Source organism: Pongo abelii, chromosome X (genome assembly GCF_028885655.2).
Source record: "Pongo abelii isolate AG06213 chromosome X, NHGRI_mPonAbe1-v2.0_pri, whole genome shotgun sequence".
NCBI classification, from domain to species: domain Eukaryota; kingdom Metazoa; phylum Chordata; class Mammalia; order Primates; family Hominidae; genus Pongo; species Pongo abelii.
Genome location: NC_072008.2, coordinates 81,085,667 through 81,107,679, shown reverse-complemented (window position 1 = coordinate 81,107,679; position 22,013 = coordinate 81,085,667). Strand labels below are relative to the sequence as shown.

General features: G+C 38.6%; 1 protein-coding gene across 2 annotated transcripts; it reads right to left on the bottom strand.

Moving 5' to 3' along the window:
* Positions 1 to 16,219: 16,219 nt before the first annotated feature.
* PBDC1 (polysaccharide biosynthesis domain containing 1) lies at positions 16,220 to 21,636 on the bottom strand. 2 transcript variants are annotated; one of them, XM_024241082.3, is made up of 6 exons: positions 21,294 to 21,636; positions 20,836 to 20,901; positions 19,557 to 19,616; positions 18,894 to 19,034; positions 17,532 to 17,643; positions 16,220 to 16,908 (listed from the first exon to the last, which is right to left on the bottom strand). In XM_024241082.3, the coding sequence occupies exons 1-6, from the start codon at positions 21,321 to 21,323 to the stop codon at positions 16,616 to 16,618; spliced, it is 702 nt and encodes a 233-aa protein (XP_024096850.1). In that variant the 5' UTR covers positions 21,324 to 21,636; the 3' UTR covers positions 16,220 to 16,615. The 2 variants fall into 2 exon arrangements, with proteins under 2 accessions (XP_024096850.1, XP_054400725.1); XM_054544750.2 differs by lacking the exon at positions 17,532 to 17,643 and having other exon boundaries at positions 21,294 to 21,471.
* Positions 21,637 to 22,013: the final 377 nt, after the last annotated feature.

Here is a 22,013-nt window from a genome sequence, read left to right as displayed (position 1 = left end):
GGGAACAGACTAATACAACAATATTAATGCAAAAATCATCAACAAAATACTAGCAAACTATGTTCTACAATATATTAACAGGATTATTCATTATGATCAAGTGGGATTTAATTCTGGGATGCAAGAATGTTTCAACAATTGCACATCAATCAACATGATACATCACATCAAGAGAATGAAGGATAAAAGCCATATAATCATTTCAATTGATGCTGACAAAGCATTTGATAAAATTAAACATCCATCATTTTTAAAACCCTCAAAATACTGAGTATAGATAAAAGCATACCTCAACATAATAAAATTTATATACTACAGATCCACAGTGAGTATCATACTGAATGGGGAAAAACTAAAAGCCTTTCCTTTAAAATCTGGAACATAAGGATGCCCACTGTCATTACTGTTATTCAACATAGTACTGTAAGTCCTAGCTAGAGTAATCAGACAAGAGAAAGATATGAAGAGAATCCAAATTGGAAAGGAAGAAGTCAAATTGTCCTTGTTTGTTGATGATGCAATCTTATATTTGGAAAAACCTATAGACATCACCAAGAAACTATTAGAGCTGATAAACAAATTCAGTACATTTATAGGATACAAAATCAATGTACAAAATCAGTAGCATTTCTATATGCCAACAGTGAACAACATAAAAAATAAATTAAAAAGTAATCCCATATACAATAGCTACACATAAAATAAATACCTAGAAATTAACTAAAGAATTTAAAATCTCTATAACAAAAACTGAAAAACACTGACGAAGAAAACTGAAGAGGACATTAAAAAATAGAAAAGAATTTTATGTTTATAAATCAGAAAAAAATCAATATTGTTAAAATGTCCATACTACTCAAAGCAATCTATAGATTCAATGCAATCCCCAAAAAATACCAATTACATTCCTCACAGAAATGGAAAAATCAGACCTACAATTTATATAGAACCACAAAAGACCTAGAATAGCCAAAGCTATCATAAGCAAAAATGACAAGACTGGAGGAATCACATTACCTGACTTCAAATTATACTACAGAGCTACAGTAAGCAAAACAGCATGGCACTGGAATACAAAGGAGTCAGACAGACCAATGGAACAGAATAGAGAACCTATAAATGAATCCATTTATCTAGAGTGAACTTTTTTTTTTCTTGAGACAGAGTCTTGCTCTGTTGCCCAGGCTGGAGTACAGTGGTGTAATCTTGGCTCACTGCAACCTCCACCTCCTGGGTTCAACTGATTCTGTATTTTTAGTAGAGACAGGTTTTCACCATGTTGGCCAAGCTTGTCTCAAACTCCTGACCTCAAGAGATCCACCTATCTGGCCTCCCAAAGTGCTGGGATTACAGGTGTGAGCCACCTAACTTATTTTTATAAAGGAGCCAAGAACATACACGAGGAAAAAGACAGCCTTAGATTAATGATGCTGAGAAAACTGGATATCGATATGCAAAAGAATGAAACTAAACCTCTATCTTTCACCATATACAAAAATCAAATTAAAATGCATTAAAGACTTTAATCTAAGACTTCAAACTATGAAACTACTACAAGAAAATATTGGAGAAAATCTCCAGGACATTGATCTGGGCAAAGATTTTCTGAGTAATACCCCATAAGCACAGGTAATCAAAGCAAACATGGACAAATGAGATTACATCAAGTTAAAAAATTTCTGCACAGCAAATAATACAATCAACAATGCACAGAATAGGAGAATATATTTGCAAACTACCCCTCTGACAAGGGATGAATAAGCAGAATATATAGGGAGCTCGAGCAATTCAAAAGAAAAAAAATATAATGATCCAATCAAAAAGTGAGCAAAAGATCTGAATAGACATTGATCAAAAGAAGACATAGACGTGACAATCATATGAAAAGTGCTCAACATCATCGATCATAAGGTAAATGCAAATAAAAAGTACAATAAGATACCATCTCACCCCAGTTAAAATGTCTTACATCCAACAGACAGGCAGTAACAAATGCCGGTAAAAATGTGGAGAAAAGGAAGCCCTTGTACACTGTTGGTTAAAAATGTAAATTAGTACAACCACTATGAACAGTTTGGTGGTTCCTCAAAAAACTAAAAATAGAGTTACCATATGATCCAGCAACCCCACTGCTGGGTATATACCCAAAAGACAGGAAATCAGTATATCAAGAATATACCTGCACTCCTACATTTGTTGCAGCACTGTTTACAATAGGTAACATTTGGAAGCAACCTAAGTGTCCATCAACAAATGAATTGATAGAGAAATTGTGCTACATACACACAATAAAGTCTGCAATAAAAAAGAATGAGATTCTATCATTTGCAACAACATAGATGGAACTGGAGATCATTATTTTAGGTGAAATAAGGCACAGAAAGACAAACGTTGAATGTTCTCACTTATTTGTGGGATCTAAAAGTCCAATAAATTGAACTAATGGACATCCAGAGTAGAAGGATGGTTACCAGAGGCTGGGAAAGGTAGTGGGAGGCTGAGGCGGGGAGGAGGTAGGGAGAGTTAATGGGTCCAATAAAATAGAATAAATAAGATCTACTATTTGACTGTACAAGAGGGTGATTATAGTCATAATAACTTAATTATATATTTGTAAATAACTAAAATAATATAATTGGATTGTTTGTAATTCAAATAATAAATGCTTGAGGTGATGGATATCCTATCTCCCACTATGATATGCTTATTTCATATTGCATGCTTTTATCAAAACATCTCATGTACCCCATAAATATATACACGTACCCACAAAAATGTTAAAAAATAATTTAAATTTTTTAAAAATCTTTTAAAAAAATATATATGACAAGCCTATAGCTAACATCATACTTAATTGTAAAAAGCTGAAAGTTTTATCTCTGAGACTGAGAAGAAGAAAAGAATGCCCACTCTTGCCACTTCTATTTAAAAGCACTGGAAGTCCTAGAGAGCAAATAGAAAATAAAAAGAAATAAACAGCATTCAAATAGGAAAGAAGTAACATTATCTATCTATCTATCTATTTATTTATTTATTTATTTTATTATTATTCTACTTTAAGTTTTAGGGTACATGTGCACAATGTGCAGGTTTGTTACGTATGTATACATGTGCCATGTTGGTGTGCTGCACCCATTAACTCGTCACTTAGCATTAGGTATATCTCCTAATGCTATCCCTCCCCACTCCCCCCACCCCACAACAGTCCCCGGTGTGTGATGTTCCCCTTCCTGTGTCCATGTGTTCTCATTGTTCAATTCCCACCTATGAGTGAGAACATGCGGTGCTTGTTTTTTGTCCTTGTGATAGTTTGCTGAGAATGATGGTTTCCAGCTTCATCCATGTCCCTACAAAGGACATGAACTCATCATTTTTTATGGCTACATAGTATTCCATTGTGTATATGTGCCACATTTTCTTAATCCAGTCTATCATTGTTGGACATTTGGATTGGTTCCAAGTCTTTGCTCTTGTGAATAGTGCCACAATAAATATATGTGTTCATGTGTCTTTATAGCAGCATGATTTATTTAAAGATAGCACTGTCTTATATATAGAAGGCCCTAAGTACTCCACCAAAATAACTGTTAGAACTAATGAATGAATGAAGTTGCAGGACACAAAAGCAACATAAAAAATTGTAAGCATTTTTATAAACTAAAAATGAACTATCTGAAGAAGTAATCCAGAAAACTGTCCCATTTACAATGGCTGTAAAAAATAAAATGCCTAAGAATAAATTTAACCAAGGAGGTAAAAGATCTCTACACCCAAAATTATAAGACAATGATGAAAGAAACTGAAGAAGACTCAAATAGAAAGATATACCATGTTCATGGATTGGAAGAATTAATATTGTTAAAATGTCCATATTACTCAAAGTGGTCTACAGATTCAATGCAATCCCTGTCAAAACTCCAATGAAATTTTCACAGAAATAGCAAAAGAAATTATAAAATTCACATGGAACCACAAAAGATCTGAATAGCCAAAGCAATCTTGAACAAAAATTAAAAAACTGTTTCTAATTATATTACAAAGCAACAGTAATCAAAACAGCATGGTAGTGATATATAAACAGATACATAGATCAATGGAAGAAAAGAGAGAGACCAGAAATAAACCCAATAGTTTATGGTAATTTGATCTAAAAAACAAAGCCAAGAAAACACAAGGGGGATATGACAGTCTCTTCAATAAATACTGTTGGCAAAAATAGATATCCACATGCTGATGAATGACATTGGAGCCTTATTCGCCTCATATACAAAAATCAACTCAAAATAGATCAAAGATTCAAATGTAAGATTTGAAAGCATAAAATTACCAGAAGAAAATAAGGCCAAAGCTTTATGACATTTGTCTTGGCAATAATTTTTTTTAATGGCACCAAAAGCACAGGGAACAAAAGGAAAAATATACAACTGAGACTTCATCAATCTAATGTTTCTCCACAGCAAAGAAAAAAAATGAAATCAATGGAAGCGTAGGTAATGAGAAAAAATATTTGCAAGTCATATATCTGATTGGAGGTTAATATCCAAAAATATAAGAAATTCATACAACTCAGTAGCAAAAAAAAAAGAAAAGAAAAATTGTCAAAGACCCTGAATAGAAATTTTTTCAAAGAAGAAATGCAAATGGCCAACATGTATGTGAAAAATGTCCAACATCGCCAATCACCAGGAAATGCAAATCAAAACCACAATTAACTATCACTGCACACCTGTTAGAATGGCTATTATCAAAAGTAAAAAGATAAGTATTGGTGAGGATGTGAAGAAAAGGAACCCCTTGTACACTGTTGTTGAGAATGTATTAAAAATTGGTAAAGTCATTATGAAATTAGTATGGAGGTTCCTCAAAATCTTAAAAATAAAACAACCATATTATCTGGCAGTCTCACTTTCTGAGTATATATACAAAGAAAATAAAATCACTTCTCAAAGACATACTGCACCCCCAGTGCTCACTGGAGCATTATTCACAATAGCCTAGAAAACAACTTACATGTTTATTGATGGGTGAATGAATAAAGAAAATATGGTGTATATATACATATGTATATATATACACACACCATATATATGTATACACCATATATATATGATAAAATAATATTCAGTCTTAAAAATGAAGAAAATTCTGTTATTTGTTACAACACACATAAACCTGGAGGGCATTATGCAAAGTGAAATAAGCCAGATACAGATAGACAATTACTGCATGATCTCACTTATATGTGAACTCTGAAACAGTTGAACTTATAGAAGCAGAGAGTAGAAAGGTGATGGCCAGTGGCTGGGGTGAAGGAAATGAAGAGATAGTTTTCAAAGGGCACAGACCTTCAATTGTAAGATGAATGAGTTCTGGACTCCTGATGTACAAAATGATGACTATAGTTAATAAAGTATTGTATACTTGAAATTTAAGAGAGTTGATCTTTAGTATTCTCACCAGAAAAAAACAAGTGGTAATAATGGGAGGTGATAGGTATGTTAATTAGCTCGATTGTGGTAATCCATTCATAATGTATTGTATATGTGTATCAAAACATCATGTACAACTTAAATATATACAATTTCATTTCAAGATTATACCTCAGTAAAGCTGGTTTAAAAAAAAGAAGTGTGCAATTAGAAATTCATTGGGTAACAGAGTAACAGACTGGGAACCTGTTTCTAGGATTTGAGAAGTGAATAAGCTGAAATCAATCATATGCATGGGAGACAAGAATAACTACCTACTGTAACAATGACTGGGTAGGTAATCATCAAAACATTTTTCTCCTCATTTTCCTGGGCACATGCCTAGAATAAATTTCCCCCTCTCCTCTGCAGTCCTCTTGCAGGGGACTGAGTTATATTTGAAAGAATGTGAGTAGAAGATACATATCAGTTCTAGGACTGGCCAATAAAAATCTCCCATGTAAAATCCTCCATGGGCAATCAGGCAAGAGAAATAAAAAGAAGGTATCCAAATAGGAAAAGAAAAAGTAAAATTATCTCTCTTCACCAATGATATGATTTTATACCTAGAAAACAATAAAGACTCTGCCCAAAAGCTCCCAGAACTGATAAATTACTTCAGTAAAGTTTCAGGATACAAAATCAATGTACAAAAATCAGTAGCATTTCTATACACCAATAACATTCAAGCTGAGAGCCAAATCAATAATGCAATTCCATTTACAAAAGCCACAAAATATAAAATACCTGCGAATACACCTATCTAAGGAAGGAAAAGATCTCTACGAGAAGGACTATAAAACACTGCTGAAAGAAATAATAGATGACACAGACAAATAAGAAAACATTACATGCTCATGGATTAGAAGAATCAATGTTGTTAAAATGGCTATACTACACAAAGCAATCTACAGATTCAATGCTATCAAACTACCAACATCATTTTTCACAAAAATAGAAAAAAAATTCCATATGAAGCCAAAAAAGAGCTGAAATAGTCAAAGCAATCCTAAGCAAAAATAGAAAAAGCTGTAGGCATCACATTACACAACTTCTAACTATACTACAAGGTTACAGTAAGCAAAATAGCATGGTAATGGTACAAAAACAGACACACAGACCAGTGAAACAGAATAAGAGAACCCAGAAATAAAGCTGCACACCTACAACCAACTGATCTTCAGTAAATTTGATAAAAATAAGAAATGGGGAAAGAAGTTTCTAGTCAATAAATGGTGCTGGAATAGCTGGCTAGCCATATGCAGAAGAATGAAACAAACTCTTCCTTTTACCACATACAAAAATTAACATGTTGGATAAAACATTTAAATTTAAGACCTCTTACTATAAAAATCCTGAAAGAAAATCTAGGAAATTCCCTTCTAGATATCAGCTTTGGCAAAGAATTTATGACTAAGTCCTCAAAAGCAATTGCAACAAAAACAAAAATTAACAAATGGGACCTAATTAAAGAGTTTCTGCACACCAGAAGAAACTATTAACAGAGTAAACAGACAACCTACAGGATGGAAGAAAATATTAACAAACTGCATCTGACAAAGATGTAATATCCAGAATCTATAAGGAACTTAAACAATTGAACAAGCGAAAAACCAATAACTTCATGAAAACGTGGGCAAAAGACATGGACACTTCTCAGAAAAAGACATACAAGTAGCCAACAAATATATTTTTAAAAATGCTCATATTTAATCATCAGAGAAATAAAAATCAAAATCACAGTGAGATACCATCTCACAACAGTCAGAATGGCTATAAAAAGTAAAAAAATAACATGTTGGTAAGGCTGTGGATAAAACGGAACATGTATACACTGCTGGTGGGAACGTAAATTAGTTCAGCCATTGTGGAAAGCAGCTTAGAGGTTTCTCAAAGAATTTAGAATTACCATTCAACACAGCAATCCTATTAGTGGGTATGTACCAAACTGTTCTAGGCCATCACACCTGTAATCCCAGCACTTTGGGAGGCAAAGGTGGGTGGATCACTTGAGGCCAGGAATTCGAGACCAGCCTGGCCAACATGGTGAAACCCCATCTGTACTGAAAATACAAAAACCAATCGGGCATTGTGGTGCATGCCTGTAATCTCAACTACTCAGGAGGCTGAGGCATGAGAATCACTTGAACCTGTGAGGCAAAGATGGCAGTGAGCCGAGATCATGCCACTGCACTCCAGCCTGTGCAACAGAGTAAGACTCTTGTCTCAAAAAAATAAATCGCTCTATCAAAGAGCCATATGCATTCATATGTTCATAGCAGCACTATTCACAATAGCAAAGATGTAAAATTAACCTAGATGCCCATCAATGGTGGCGGGGATAGGGAAAATGTGGCACATATACACCATGAAATACTACACAGCCATAAAAAAGAATGAAATCACGTCCTTTGCAGCAACATGGTCTCACTTGTAAGTAGGAGCTAAACATTGAATACAAATATACATAAAGATGAGAACAACAGACACTGGGGACTACTAGAGGGGGAGAGTAAAGGAGGAGGTTATGTGCTGAAAAACTACCTATTGGGTACTATGCTCACTATCTGGGTGATAGGACCATCTATACTCCAAACTTGAGCATCATGCAATATACCCAGGTAACAAACCTGCACATGTGTTCCCTGAATCCAAAATTTAAAACATTTCAAAAACTAGCCAGTTATACAGTCAAGTGGCAGCAGTGTAATTCAGGAAACCAACAACGTATTGACAGTTGTAATGTTTTCACAATTCTAGAGATAGAAACATTTAGGTATGGCAAAATGACCATTTACATAACATACATACATGCCTTTATTTTTGAACAATCAGTTATGATACTATTTATCTGAATGACAGATTTGTGAAAACAATAATGATGTAGCAAAGTTGGGTAATGAGAATTGTCCACACTGAGTGCAGGCTATAAAAAAGTTGTATTCTCTGTAGAAAATTTAAAAACAGAAAAACCAACAAAAACCTTGTCTGCTTAAATTTTCATCATGCTCTGGCAATTTTAAACAATGTTAATGATAAAATACTTTTCCCCAGAAAAATATTTTCTTGGTCCAAGTTCTATACAATTGAAGTTACTGTTGAGTTTTATTAATATGTATATATCAGCTTCAAATTAGCACATTCTCTTTAATAAGAATCCTATTGTCCATAAAGGTAAATTTAGAGAACTTCCAGTTATACCAATACCACCCAACACACACAAACTCAGCTATAGAGTTCCTGTGGAGAGTACGTTAAAAATGGTTTACAATCATTCAAGCTCACTTTGTATGCAGGTTATGTCTTCAGTCCTCTGGTACAACATATCCGTGTGTTTGTAGTTTCAAAATAAACAATGACAGTGCAGTGAATGTCTCTACTTTTGGGGTAGTGCTCAGCATGTCTTCTTTATTAATTTCCTATTATTGATGTAACAAATTATCAAAAATTTTGTGACTTAAAACTTAAATATGGCTGCACTTTTCCCTTCTGCAAGTGTAAAAAATTAGTCTATACCTTTTTCCTGCCTCCAAAAGATGTCTTATTGGAATGCTATCACATTCTGAATAAATAGTTGTTTGCACACTATGGTAAATCTGAATAACATCTTTCAAATAATTCAGAACAAGGGCTCAAATCTCAAATTTCCTGCTAACTACAATGCTACAGTCCCGCTTCCTCTACTTTCCAATAATCTGTTCCTTACTTCCTTCTGAGCCCTCACCAGCAGCATCCTTAAAGTCCTTATTTCTACTGAAAGTCTGTTTAAGGCAATTTGGGCTTTCTCTATCATGCTCCTCAAAATTCTTCCAGCCTCAATTCAGTACCTGATTTCAAAGCCCCCTTTCACATTTTAGTCATTTGTTACAGTGGCACTCCACTCCAAGTACCAAAGTCGGTGGTCGTTTTCTATTGCTCTGTAACAAATTGACATGTAATTAGTGGCTTAAGACAACACCCATTTATTATCTCACAGTCCTATGGGTCAGGAGTCCAGGTACAATTTAACTGAGTCCCCTGTTCAGGATCTCACAGGGCTGAAGTCATGGTATCAATCTCATCTGAGGCTTGAGTTCTACAAGCTCACTGGTTGTTGGCAGAATTCAATTACTTGCAACTTAAGAGTGAAATCCTGTTTTCTTGCTGTCGGACAGGGAACAATCCCAGGTCCTAGAGAGCCACTCTCATGTCCTTACCACAAAGTACCCTCCTCTGACAACATGGCTGTTTGCTTCCTGAAGGCCAACATGAGAACATCTGCTGTGGCCACTTGTCTAAGAGCTCACCTGATTAGGCAAGATCCACTCAGGATAATCTCCCCTTTGATTAACTCGAAATAAAATGATCAGTAACTTAATCACAGGAATGAAATTTCTTCGTATTCACAAGTCATGCCCACACTGAAACAGATGGGAATTATAAGGACATGTATGCCAAGTGGTGGTTACCTTAAGTCCATCTTAAGAATTGCTTACCACACCAGAGCACCATTCTGCCCGCTCCTTTACCTCTAACTTTGGATACTGCCTTGAATTCCTGTTCGCTTACAGGGCAGCCACAGTATTCTTTGTATTTCCCTCCCTTTCCCCAGATTTCATCAACCAGTCTTTGGACAGATGCCTCTTGCTTTAAAGTACTCTTACTTTCAACTGCATGTTTCTCATTCTCTAAAACCAATCAGAGAGAAGTCATTAAGCACATTTTCTTACTTGTGAGCTACCTGGAAAAGGCCATCAGGGGCACAATTGTATGTGGCCAATAATCTTTATTCTTCCTCAGCCTGAGACAATGTATATGAATGCACTTTTGTTAATATTTAATATGATACAAACTAGAAAAAGTTAATACAGTAAAAGTTCTTAATAACAAAGTCTGTCTAGTGTGACGTATTTAACATTCTCTTACCCCTTTTAAAAAAGACATTTTTATAAAATGAAGACTCTAACAAATGTTTTAAATATTTCTAAGAATTTGCCAAAGACAATTCATGGAGAAACCTATTTGCTTTGTGCACAATTGTTGCTGCTAGATGTATGCATCTACAGTTCAGCTCTTGCCTAGGGCATAACTTGTCAATTAATTTTAATTTTATTTTTTCCCTGTGTCCACTGGAATAAAAAAAGCCTCATTTTCCCCTTCTCTGCTTTGGTAAATCCTTTCTTGCATCATCATGGTGTGGTTAGCCTTGTATTTACTGTATGTACTATAAACATTGTGGTTTCTTCTAACCAGTTTCAGCAGTCAAGCTCAGTGTGTCTATGAGGTAATGAATAAACTTTTATATACATGAGATAACTGAAGCATGTACTCTGAAAAGCCATTAGACGGTGGCTGGCAAGATGGCCAAATAAGAACAGCTCCGGTCTGCAGCTCTAAGCGAGATCAACACAGAAGGCAGGTGATTTCTGCATTTCCAACTGAGGTAACCGGCTCATCTCATTGGGACTGGTTAGACAGTGGGTGCAGCCCATGGTGGGCAAACTGAAGCAGGATGGGGCGTTGCCTCACCTGGGAAGGGAAAGGGATGGGGAACTCCCTCCCTTAGCCAAGGGAAGCCATGAGGGACTGTGCCCTGAGGACACTCAGGCCAAAATACTATGCTTTTCACATGGTCTTCGCAACCTGCAGACCAGCAGAGTCCCTATGGTGCCTACACTACCAGGGACCTGGTTTCAAGCACAAAACTGGAATACCTTTTGGGCAGACACCAAGCTAGCTGCAGGAATATTTTTTCAAACCCCAGTGGCACCTGGAACGCCAGTGAGACAAAACCGTTCACTCCCCTGGAAAGGAGGCTGAAGCCAGGGAGCCAAGTGGTCTAGCTCAGCAGAACCCACCCCCACGGAGCCCAGAAAGCTAAGATCCACTGGCTTGATTTCTTGCAACCAGCACAGCAGTCTGAAGTCCACTTCGGACTCTCAAGCTTGGTGGGGGGAGGGGCGTCTGCCATTACTGAGGCTTCAGTAGGTGGTTTTCCCCTCAGAGTGTAAACAAAGCCTCCCAGAAGTTTGAACTGGGTGGATCCCACCGAAGCTGAGCAAAGCCACTGTAACCAGACTGCCTCTCTAGATTCCTCCTCTCGCGGCAGGGCATCTCTGAAAGAAAGGCAGCAGCCCGTCAGGGGCTTATAGATAAAACTTCCATCTCCCTGGGACAGAGCACCTGGGGGAAGGGGTGACTGTGGGTGTAGCTTCAACAGGCTTAAACGTTCTTGCCTGCCAGCTCTGGAGAGCAGTGGATCTCCCAGCACAGCGCTTGGGCTCTGCTAAGAAACAGACTGCCTCAAATGGGTCCCTGACCCCTGTGCGTCCTGACTGGGAGACACCTCACAGCAGGGGTTGACGGACACTTCATACAGGAGAGCTCCGGCTGGCATCTGGCTGGGGCCCTCTGGGATGAAGCTTCTAGAAGAAGGAAGAGGCAGCAATCTATGCTGTTCTGCAGCCTCTGCTGGTGATACCCAGGCAGATAGAGTCTGGAGTGGACTTCCAGCAAACTACAGCAGACCTGCAGGAGAGGGGGCTGACTGTTAGAAGGAAAACTAAAAAACAGAAAGGAATAGCATCAACATCAACAAAAAGGACGTCTAGACAGAAACCTCATCCAAAGCTCACCAACATCAAAGAGCAAAGGTAGATAAATGCACGAAGAGGAGAAAAAAACAGCACAAAAAGGCTGAAAATTCCAAAAACCAGAATGCCTCTTCTCCTTCAAAGGACCACAACTCCTCGCCAGCAAGGGAACAAAACTAGATGGAGAATGAGTTTGACAAACTGACAGAAGTACGCTTCAGAGGGTGGGTAATAAGAAACTCCTCTGAGCTAAAGAAGCATGTTCTAACCCAGTTCAAGGAAGCTAAGAATCTTGAAAAAAGGTTAGAAGAATTGCTAACTAGAATAACCAGTTTAGAGAAGAACATAAATGACCTGATGGAGCTAAAAAAACACAGCATGAGAACTTCATGAAGCATACACAAGGATCAATAGTCAAATCGATCAAGCATAAGAAAGGCTATCAGAGAATGAAGATCAATTTAATGAAATAAAGTGTGAAGACAAGATGAGAGAAAAAAGAATGAAAAGAAGTAAACAAAGCCTCCAAGAAATATGAGATTATGTGAAACGACCAAACCTATGATTGATTGGTGTACCTGAAAGTGACGGGGAAAATGGCACCAAGTTGGAAAACATTCTTCAGGATCTTATCCAGGAGAACTTTCCCAAAATAGCAAGAGAGGCCAACAATCAAATTCAGGAAATACAGAGAACACCACTAAGATACTCCTCGAGAAGAGCAACTCCAAGACACATAATCGTCAGGTTCACCAAGGTTGAAAGGAAGGAAAAAATGTGAAGGGCAGCCAGAGAGAAAGGTCGGGTTACCTATGAAGGGAAACCCATCAGATTAACACCGGATCTCTCTGCAGAAACACTACAAGCCAGAAGAGAGTGGAGGGTAATATTCAACATTCTTAAAAGAATTTTCAACCCAGAATTTCATATCCAGCCAAACTAAGCTTCATAAGCGAAGAAGAAATGAAATCCTCTACAGTCAAGCAAATGCTGAGAGATTTTGTCACCACCAGGCCTGCCTTACAAGAGCTCCTGAAGGAAGCACTAAACATGGAAAGGATCAACCGGTACTAGTCAGTGCAAAAACACCAAATTGTAAAGACCATCAACACTATGAAGAAACTGCATCAACTAACAGGCAAAATAACCAGCAAATATCATAATGACAGAATCAAATTCACACATTAAAAATCTGAACCTTAAATGTAAATGGGCTAAATGCCCCAATTAAAAGACAAAGACTGGCAAATTGGATAGAGTCAAGACCCATCAGTGTACTGTATTCAGGAGACCCATCTCACGTGCAAGGACACACATAGGCTCAAAATAAAGGGATGGAGAAATATTTACCAAGCAAATGGAAAGCAGAAGAAAGCAGGGGTTCCAATCCTAGTCTCTGATAAAACAGACTTTAAACCAACAAAGACCAAAAGAGACAAAGAAGGGTATTACATAATGGTAAAGGGATCAATGCAACAAAAAGAGCTAGCTATCCTAAATAGATATGCACCCAATAAGGAGCACCCAGATTCATGAAGCAAGTTCATAGAGACCTACAAAGAGATTTAGACTCCCACACAATAAAAGTGGTAGACTTTAACACCCCACTGTCAATATTAGAAAGATAAATGAGACAGAAAATTAACAAGGATATTCACGGCTTGAACTCAGCTCTGGAACAAGCAGACCTAGTAGACATCTACAGAACTCTCCACCACAAATCAACAGAATATATATTCTTCTCAGAACCACATCACACTTATTCTAAAATTGACCACATATTTGGACGTAAAAACTCCTCAACAAATGCAAAAGAACAGAAATCATAACAAACAGTCTCTCAGACCACAGTGCAATCAAATTAGAAGGTAGGATTAAGAAACTCACTCAAAACCGCACAACTACATGGAAACTGAACAACCTGCTATTGAATGCCTACTGGGAAAATAACGAAAAGAAGGCAGAAATAAAGATGTTCTTTGAAACCAATGAGAAAAAAGACACAACATACCAGAATCTCTGAGACACAGCCAAAACAGTATTTAGAGGGAAATTTATAGCACTAAATGTCCACAAGAGAAAGCAGGATATATCTAAAATCGACACCCTAACATCACAATTAAAATAACTAGAGAAGCAAGAGAAGACAAATTCAAAAGTTAACTAAAGACAAGAAATAACTAAGATCAGAGCAGAACTGAAGGCAACAGAGACACAAAAAACCCTTCAAAAAATCAATGAATCCAGGAGCTGTTTTTTGGAAAGATCAAAAAAATGGATAGACTGCTAGACAGGCTAACAAAGAAGAAAAGAGAGAGAATGAAATAGACACAATAAAAAATGATAAAGGAGATATCACCGCTGATCCCACAGAAATACAAACTACCATCAGAGAATACTAAAAAGACCTCTATGCAAATAAACTAGAAAACCTAGAAGAAATGGATAAATTCCTGGACGCATACACCTTCCCAGGTCTAAACCAGGAAGAAGTCGAATCCCTGAATAGACCAATAACAAGGTCTGAAATTGAGGCAGTAATTAATAGCCTAGCAACCAAAAAAAATTCAAGGACCAGACGGATTCACAGCCAGATTCTACCAGAGGTACAAAGAAGAGCTGGTACCATTCCTTCTGAAACTATTCTAAACAATAGAAAAAGAGGGACTCCTCCCTAACTCATTTTATGAGGCCAACATCATCCTGATACCAAAGCCTGGCAGAGACACAACAAAAAAAATATAATTTTAGGCCAATATCCCTGAAGAACATCGATGGGAAAATCCTCAATAAAATACTGGCACACCGAATACAGCAGCACGTCAAAAAGCTTATCCACCACGATCAAGTCAGCTTCATCCCGCGGTTGCAAGGCTGGTTCAACATACGCAAATCAATAAACGTAATCCATCACATAAACAGAACCAATGACAAAAAACACATGATTATCTCATTAGATACAGAAAAGGCCTTCCATAAAATTCAACACTCCTTCATGCTAAAAACTCTCAATAAACTAGGTATTGATGGAACGTATCTCAAAATAATAAGAGCTATTTATGATAATCCGACAGCCAATATCATACTGAATGAGCAAAAGCTGGAAGTATCCCCTTTGGAAATCGGCACAAGACCCGGATGCCCTCTCTCACCACTCCTATTCAATGTAGTATTGGAAGTTCTGGTCAGGGCAATCAGCCAAGGGAAAGAAATAAAACGTTTTCAAATAGGAAAAAAGGAAGTCAAATTGTCTCTATTTGCAGATGACATGATTGTATATTTAGAAAACCCCATCGTCTCAGCCCAAAATCTCCTTAAGCTGATAAGCAACTTCAGCAAAGTCTCAGGATATAAAATCAATGTGCAAAAATCACCAATGAACCAAAAATAGACAAACAGAGCCAAATCATGAGTGAACTCCCATTCACAATTGCTACAAAGAGAATAAAAGACCTAGGAATACAACTTACAAGGGATGTGAAGGACCTCTTCAAGGAAAACTACAAACCACTGCTCTAGGAAATAAGAGAGGACACAAACAGATGGAAAAACATTCCACGCTCATGGAGAGAAAAAAATCAATATAGTGAAAATAGCCATACTGCCCAAAGTAATTTATAGATATAATGCTATCCCCATCAAGCCACCATTGACTTTCTTCACAGAATCCCCGTCTCTACTAAAAATACAAAAAATTAGCTGGGCGTGGCAGCACGCACCTGTGGTCCCAGCTACTTGGGAGGCTGAGGCAGGAGAATCACTTGAACCCAGGAGGCCAAGGTTGCAGTGAGCCGAGATTGTGCCACTGCACTCCAGCCTGGGAGTCAGAGTAAGACTTCATGTCCAAAAAAAAAAAAAAGGGTAGCCACTCTATCTGGTTTTCCCTTTTTTTTTTTTTTTGCTACCTTTCAGGTAACATTCTGGCTACCAAAAGAAAAGCAAATACTGAAGCATGTCCAGTCTCTTGCTCTTCTAATATGAACTGGGCTGCATTCACTAGTCTGACAGGTTCAGGATGCTGCTATTTATCAAATCTTTTGTCATATATAGCAAAGAAATCAGGGAGTTATAGTCACTCAGAGATTAAGAGTCAATTCTTATGTAAGGACTTCTAATCCCAACACCAGGTATAACTTAACAAGCTTAGAGAACTTCACTACAGGAAACAGTGAGAAGCAGTAAGAAACAGGAGTAAATTATTTTATGTAAGACATGGTGATGAGATTACATATTTGAAAAAAATTTCAAGTGTCAAATACCTTTTTAAAGTCAGTCACAGATATAGATAATAACCAAAAGAAATTTATTTACAAATTTCTTACTTGACCAGGGGTGTCAGCCAAGAAACAGTATACCAGGAAAAATCAACTAACACCCCACTAACAGTCTTTAGACCAGTTCATACAAGGGAATGACCACAGCAGCTCCTGACTGTTAGACTAGAAAGATGTCCTCCTGAGTATCCTTCCATTGTACAAGAATTTACATTTAACCAAAGGGGTCTATGCAAGTAGCACCGTGGTACTTGTAGTCTCAATTGAGTCATAGCTTCTAGAGTGCTGTTCCCTGTATACCTTACATAGCTTTTTCACCACTTTTGTTGATTTCTTTGTCAGCTTCTTTCCCTTTTTCTCCTCCTTTGTCAGTTTTGTCTTCTCTGTTGATTCCTCCCTCTTTTTCTTCTCCACTATCAGCTCCTTTCTCTCCTCCATTCTTGGTGTTCTCTTCTTCTCCACTGTCAGCTCTTTTTTCTTCTCCATTGTTGACTCCTTTCTCTCCTTCTTTGTCCTGAACACTGATATAAACAGCTTTGTTATAGCCTTCCCGGTTCCGAGCAATTTCAATGGCAAAGAATTGTATCCTGGGGGCTGAAAAGTGAACAGAATTGATTATCATCCTACTCTCAGTTTATTCCCTAAATCTCTTTTTTTTTGAGACAGGGTCTCACTCTGATGACCAGGGCTGGACTGCAGTGGCACAATCACAGCTTACTGCAGCCTCAATTTCCCTGGTTCAAGCAATCCTCCTGCCTCAGTCTCCTGAATAGCTGGAACTACAAACACTCACCACTATACCTGGCTAATTTTTTAAATGTTTTTGTAGAGATGGGGTCTCCCTATGTTGCCCAGGCTGGTCTCAAAATCCTCAGCTCAAGTGATCCTCACGTCAGCCTCCCAAAGTGCTGGGATTACAAGGCATGAGACACTGTGCCTGGCCTCTTCCCTAAATATGCTGGAAATCTACTGACAAAATTGAAATAACATGCAAACCATTCCAGTATAGTCATAAATTTCAGAGATCTTTAATTCCAATCTCATATTAATGAGATTGAAAATACTTAACTATCTTCGAGTCACATAAAAAATAGCAACAAGATCTTTAAAGATGAAACAAGATAAGGTGACCTAACTATACATGTCACTGATTCATCAGTAAAGCCAGACTGTTCAGTCTCCTTACACAGAAACAATTCCAGAGGGAAGAAACTCACCAAAGATGGTGTTTTCCTCAGTGTAGCCCTGAGAACAATCTAGTCGCAGCAAAGTACCATAGTTGAAGTCTTCAACAATCCCATTAAACTTCAAGCAGAATGGCCTCCACTTCTATAAAGGCAAAAACGATGCTTTAGCTGACAAATGCAAGAGGCTGATGTACTAAAGCCAGGAGAGGGACTTCCATTTCCCCAGTAAGGAAAATAATCATAGTGAGACTAGGATTGAGGTGACTGTTGGTTTCACAGTGAAACTAACAATGCATTTCTGTGCTACCTATTGTGTCTTTAGACTGGTATTTCCCAAGATGAACAATATTTTACTCTGAAAAATATATAAATCCTTTACTGCAGAATTAAAATATTATTTCTTAAGTCAATTGTTTTGTTTTGAAGTTATTGGTCAGTTCAGCCCAAAATGGTCATCTATCCCCACTAAAACACAAATGATTTTAATAAAGAAGTCCATTCAGTAGTGACAATTTTCCAAAGACAAAGATCACTAACTGCCTGCTAGGAGTTAAAACTGTAGATTCTTGGCTGGGTGCGGTGGCTCACGCCAGCAATCCCAGCACTTTGAAAGACCGAGGCAGGCGGATCGCTTGAGCTCAGGAGTTTAAGACCAGCCTGGTCAACATGGTGAAACCCTGTCTCTACCAAAAACACAAAATATTAGCTGGGCATGGTAGCATGCACCTGCAGTCCCACCTACTAGGGAGGCTGAAGCAGGAGGACTGTTTGAGCCCAAGAGGTGGAGGTTGCAGTGAGCTGAGATGGCACCACCGCACTCCACCCTGGGCAACAGAGTGAGACCCTGTATCAAAACAAAAAACAAACAAAAAAAAAAAAACAAACAAAAACTTTAGATTTTTCATTAGCCAAGGGTTTACTCGCAAGGAAAACTTTTTTTTCCTAACTGTAAAAGTGTTAGTTTCCTATCAAAGTATAGGATAATCACATAAGCAATGAAAAACAAAAGTTTTCCAATTACCCATGGCCTGTAATCACATGAACTTAAATCCAGAGAATCAAAACACCTTCCTATACCCTATTTGCCACTCCCCATCCAAGCCTTCTGGCTATACTACCTAAATAAACTGATCCATCCTCCTCTGAAAGGGCTGATGGGTGGAGATTTAAAATGTCCAAGACAAAAAGGAGAAAAAAATAGACTCAACAACATGAAAAGTCCATAAACTGGAAAAACATTCATTTCCTAACTTAGTTGATTACAACTAGAAAAGAAGTTCTGGTTCTTTACATATTTTTCTCAAACAAAAAAAGAGCTTAAATGTAAAAGAAATTCACAATAAAAAATTGGTGGTTAAATGCTAAGTAATATTTAAAAAAGAGAATTTTTACCTCTTTGGCTGATTCTGACTTGAGTTCTTCTGGGTCCAATACATCTATCCTAAGGGTCTCAAAATTTTTCCGGAACTCAGAGTAAATTTGGTCATCCACTTTGGTGAGTTTCAAGAACTGTGGGTCAACTGATGAAATCAGCTGCGAAACAGTAAGACAACATACAGATGCTGGTCTGTAATTTACTATACTTCTATCTTCCCCATCCCCACCAGAAAACCTTTATGATTCTCAAGGCAGAAGATCTCTTCAGGAAGTGTCGACAGTCTACATCCTGGATGAAATCATGACACAGTTTAAGGCTATAATATATTATTACAATCCATTCCACCAATTTGGCAGTTGGCTTACTTAACCATAGTACTGCCTGGCTATTGCCCTCTGTGGATTGTTCATTCATTCAACAAACATTTATTAAGTGCCTACTATGTATGGGCCAGACGCCCTTTTGTCAGTTAGCATTATAATGCTGGGAAAGCAGCAGAACTCATTGTAGAAACAAATTTGCCTTCGCTCCTCTGTTGTCTGTGGGTAAGAACTTACATTAATAAAAACTATCTCCAAAACACAACTGTTTAACTTGCTGAGAATAGTGATAAGCAGAGCATCATACACTATAATTACATGTTTAATTCTGCTTAATGATGAAGAAAGACAACTCACCTTGTAATAGACTTCAGCATGCTGCATTGCTCTCATGGCCCAAGCCATCTCAATGTCAGGCTGCAAAGGAGTGAAGAATTCCAGGTCATAAAAAGGAAGTATATGGATGTCTAGTTAATGCTCAAGAGGGCTACCAAACTTGATGTTACTGTCAAATGATAAAAACTGGAGTAATAAATTTGGACAGTAATTATTTTGTCTGTATGACAACCAAAAGAAGCTACCTACACAGTATAATGAACACAATGAGCCACCGGCTATCTTTTCCCAGCTGCTAGTGAAAGCTGGGAGACTAAATAAAGCAGCAGATAAATTACCTTCTCAGGATTGAGTTAAATCATTGTAAAACTGAAATAATATACCCATCAATTCCACTGAGCTGTTGGGAGAACAAAGAATCAAAATGAAAATTACTTTTCACTTTTAAGACTGAAGCATGTCGTAATCATTTTTGTTTACCAAACAGCCAATTCCCCATACTGTAACACCTAGAAATGAATTTGCACATGAAACAGGTCAAGGTTATAATAAGTCTTACCAAGCACCCCACTGGAGGTTCCACTGGAATCTCCCACTCCAACGAGACCGAGCTATTTCACTGACTCCAGAAAAAGCCATTTACATTCGTTACCTCCATGCCTTAGATCATGCACTTTTCCTACGTGCCAATCCATGTCCTTTGTCCACCTACACTTTGAGGATACAGGTAAAGCTCCATTTCCTCAGTCAAGTCTTCCACTGCCTTGGCCCCTTAGGGATTTCTCCTTCAGCTAAATTATTTGGATCTTATGGCCTGACCCACTCATTATATGTATCATACTCTTATTTGGGTGTTTTTACTATTCTCACATCCCCTTGTCTTGTTTTGGAAAATACCTCATATACCTTCTCAGTAATTTTCTAAACCAGACACACCATAAGCCAGTGCAACTTTGCTGCACAATGGAGTCCCTCAGAGACCCTTTAAAAATACTGATTCTTGGCTCTCATTCTCCAGACATTCTGATTTGGGTGGTATGAACTGCAATCTAGGCAGCGGGATGTTTAAAAGTTCCCCAGTAATTCCAAAGCGTGGCCAACTTGGGGAACCACTTCCACAGGCGTTAGTCCTGCGTTTGTGGACCAAGATTAAAACGAACTGAACGAAGGTGCAGTTTCTGGTGTAAGTGGAGAGGGTCTGCAGTAGATTATCAGGACATGAAGTTATAACTTAGTGGCAGGTCCTGCAGAGATTCCAGGCTAGCTGAGTGGGTGGGAGCTGTGGGTGAGTCATACTCACATCGTTGCCATACGACTCTGCTGGGAGAGAAAGCGCATGTGCCACAGACATCAACTCCCCGGAAACCTAGAAAGGAGGAAAAAGAGTTCAAGGCTCCCCCCAAGGCCGGGCGCGGTGGCTCGTGCCTGTAATCCCAGCACTTTGGGAGGCCGAGGCGGGCGGATCGCCTGAGCCCAGGAGTTTGAGACCAGCCTGGGCAACATGGCGAAACCCCGTCTCTACAAAAAATACAAAAAATGTAGCTGGGCGTGGTGGCACGGGCCTGTAGTCCCAGCTCCTCGGGAGGCTGAGGTGGGCGGAAGACCTGAGCCCCGGAGGTCGTGGCTGCAGTAAGCCGTGATCCCACTACTGCACTCCAGCCTGGGCGACTGAGTGACACCTTGTCTCAAAAAAGAAAAAAAAAAAGGCTCCACCTGGCTCGACCTCCCCACTCACCCGACCCCAGAGCAGCGTCTCACCGGTTCATCAGTTCCACTGGTGGCCGCCATGTTGCAACCCAGAAAGCGTGGCTCCTTCCGCAGCTGATTGGAAAGCTGAGCGGTATCAGAGTCCTCAACTGGCGGCTCCACCGTGAGCTCTCCCTCCCGCTGAGGAGGTTGCTGGCCCCGCCTTACCCTCTCTGCGCAGGCGCAGAGGTGGAGTACTGTTGCGTAGGCTGGACTGCTTGAGAGATCTGAGGTGATTGACTCGTCAGTAATTTTCGGTGGTGATCACGGGAAAAGGTTGTGTTAAAATAGTGCCCCTTTCTTGTCTTCACTGCGCCGTGTGCCCAGCAAAAAATTCAAATTTACTCTCCATTCATATGCGCATATACGCACATGCGCATACACATACACACCAGTACCCCGAACCAGGGAGTGATTCACGAAAATGCATGGTGCTAGGGCGCAGAGTGCAGGAATGAAGAATTTAGTCCCTGCCTTGGAAGAACTAGATATAGTGAGGGACCGGACACAGTAGTGCTCACAGCATAGCATCGGATGATGTGGGAGCATGAATGGGGGATACCTGAGCCTAATCACGAAGGGGAGCTTAGCCAAGCAGACAGGGAACGACAGTCCAGGCAGAGGGAATAGCACAAACAAAGCCATTAGTGGCACCTTGCTGGGAATTACAGAAACAGTATAGCTGAATCCAAAGTGGAGTCATCTATAATCATTTGAGGGAGCACAGGGCCT

Excerpts from the sequence above, each read along its gene's own strand:
- PBDC1 (XM_024241082.3), bottom strand. The coding sequence starts at position 21,323 with ATGGCGGCCACCAGTGGAACTGATGAACCG. Across the intron at positions 19,617-20,835 it reads CAGAGTCGTATGGCAACGAT|CCTGACATTGAGATGGCTTG; the intron begins GTGAGTATGACT and ends ACTCCTTTGCAG. Across the intron at positions 19,035-19,556 it reads ATGCTGAAGTCTATTACAAG|CTGATTTCATCAGTTGACCC; the intron begins GTGAGTTGTCTT and ends ACTGTTTCGCAG.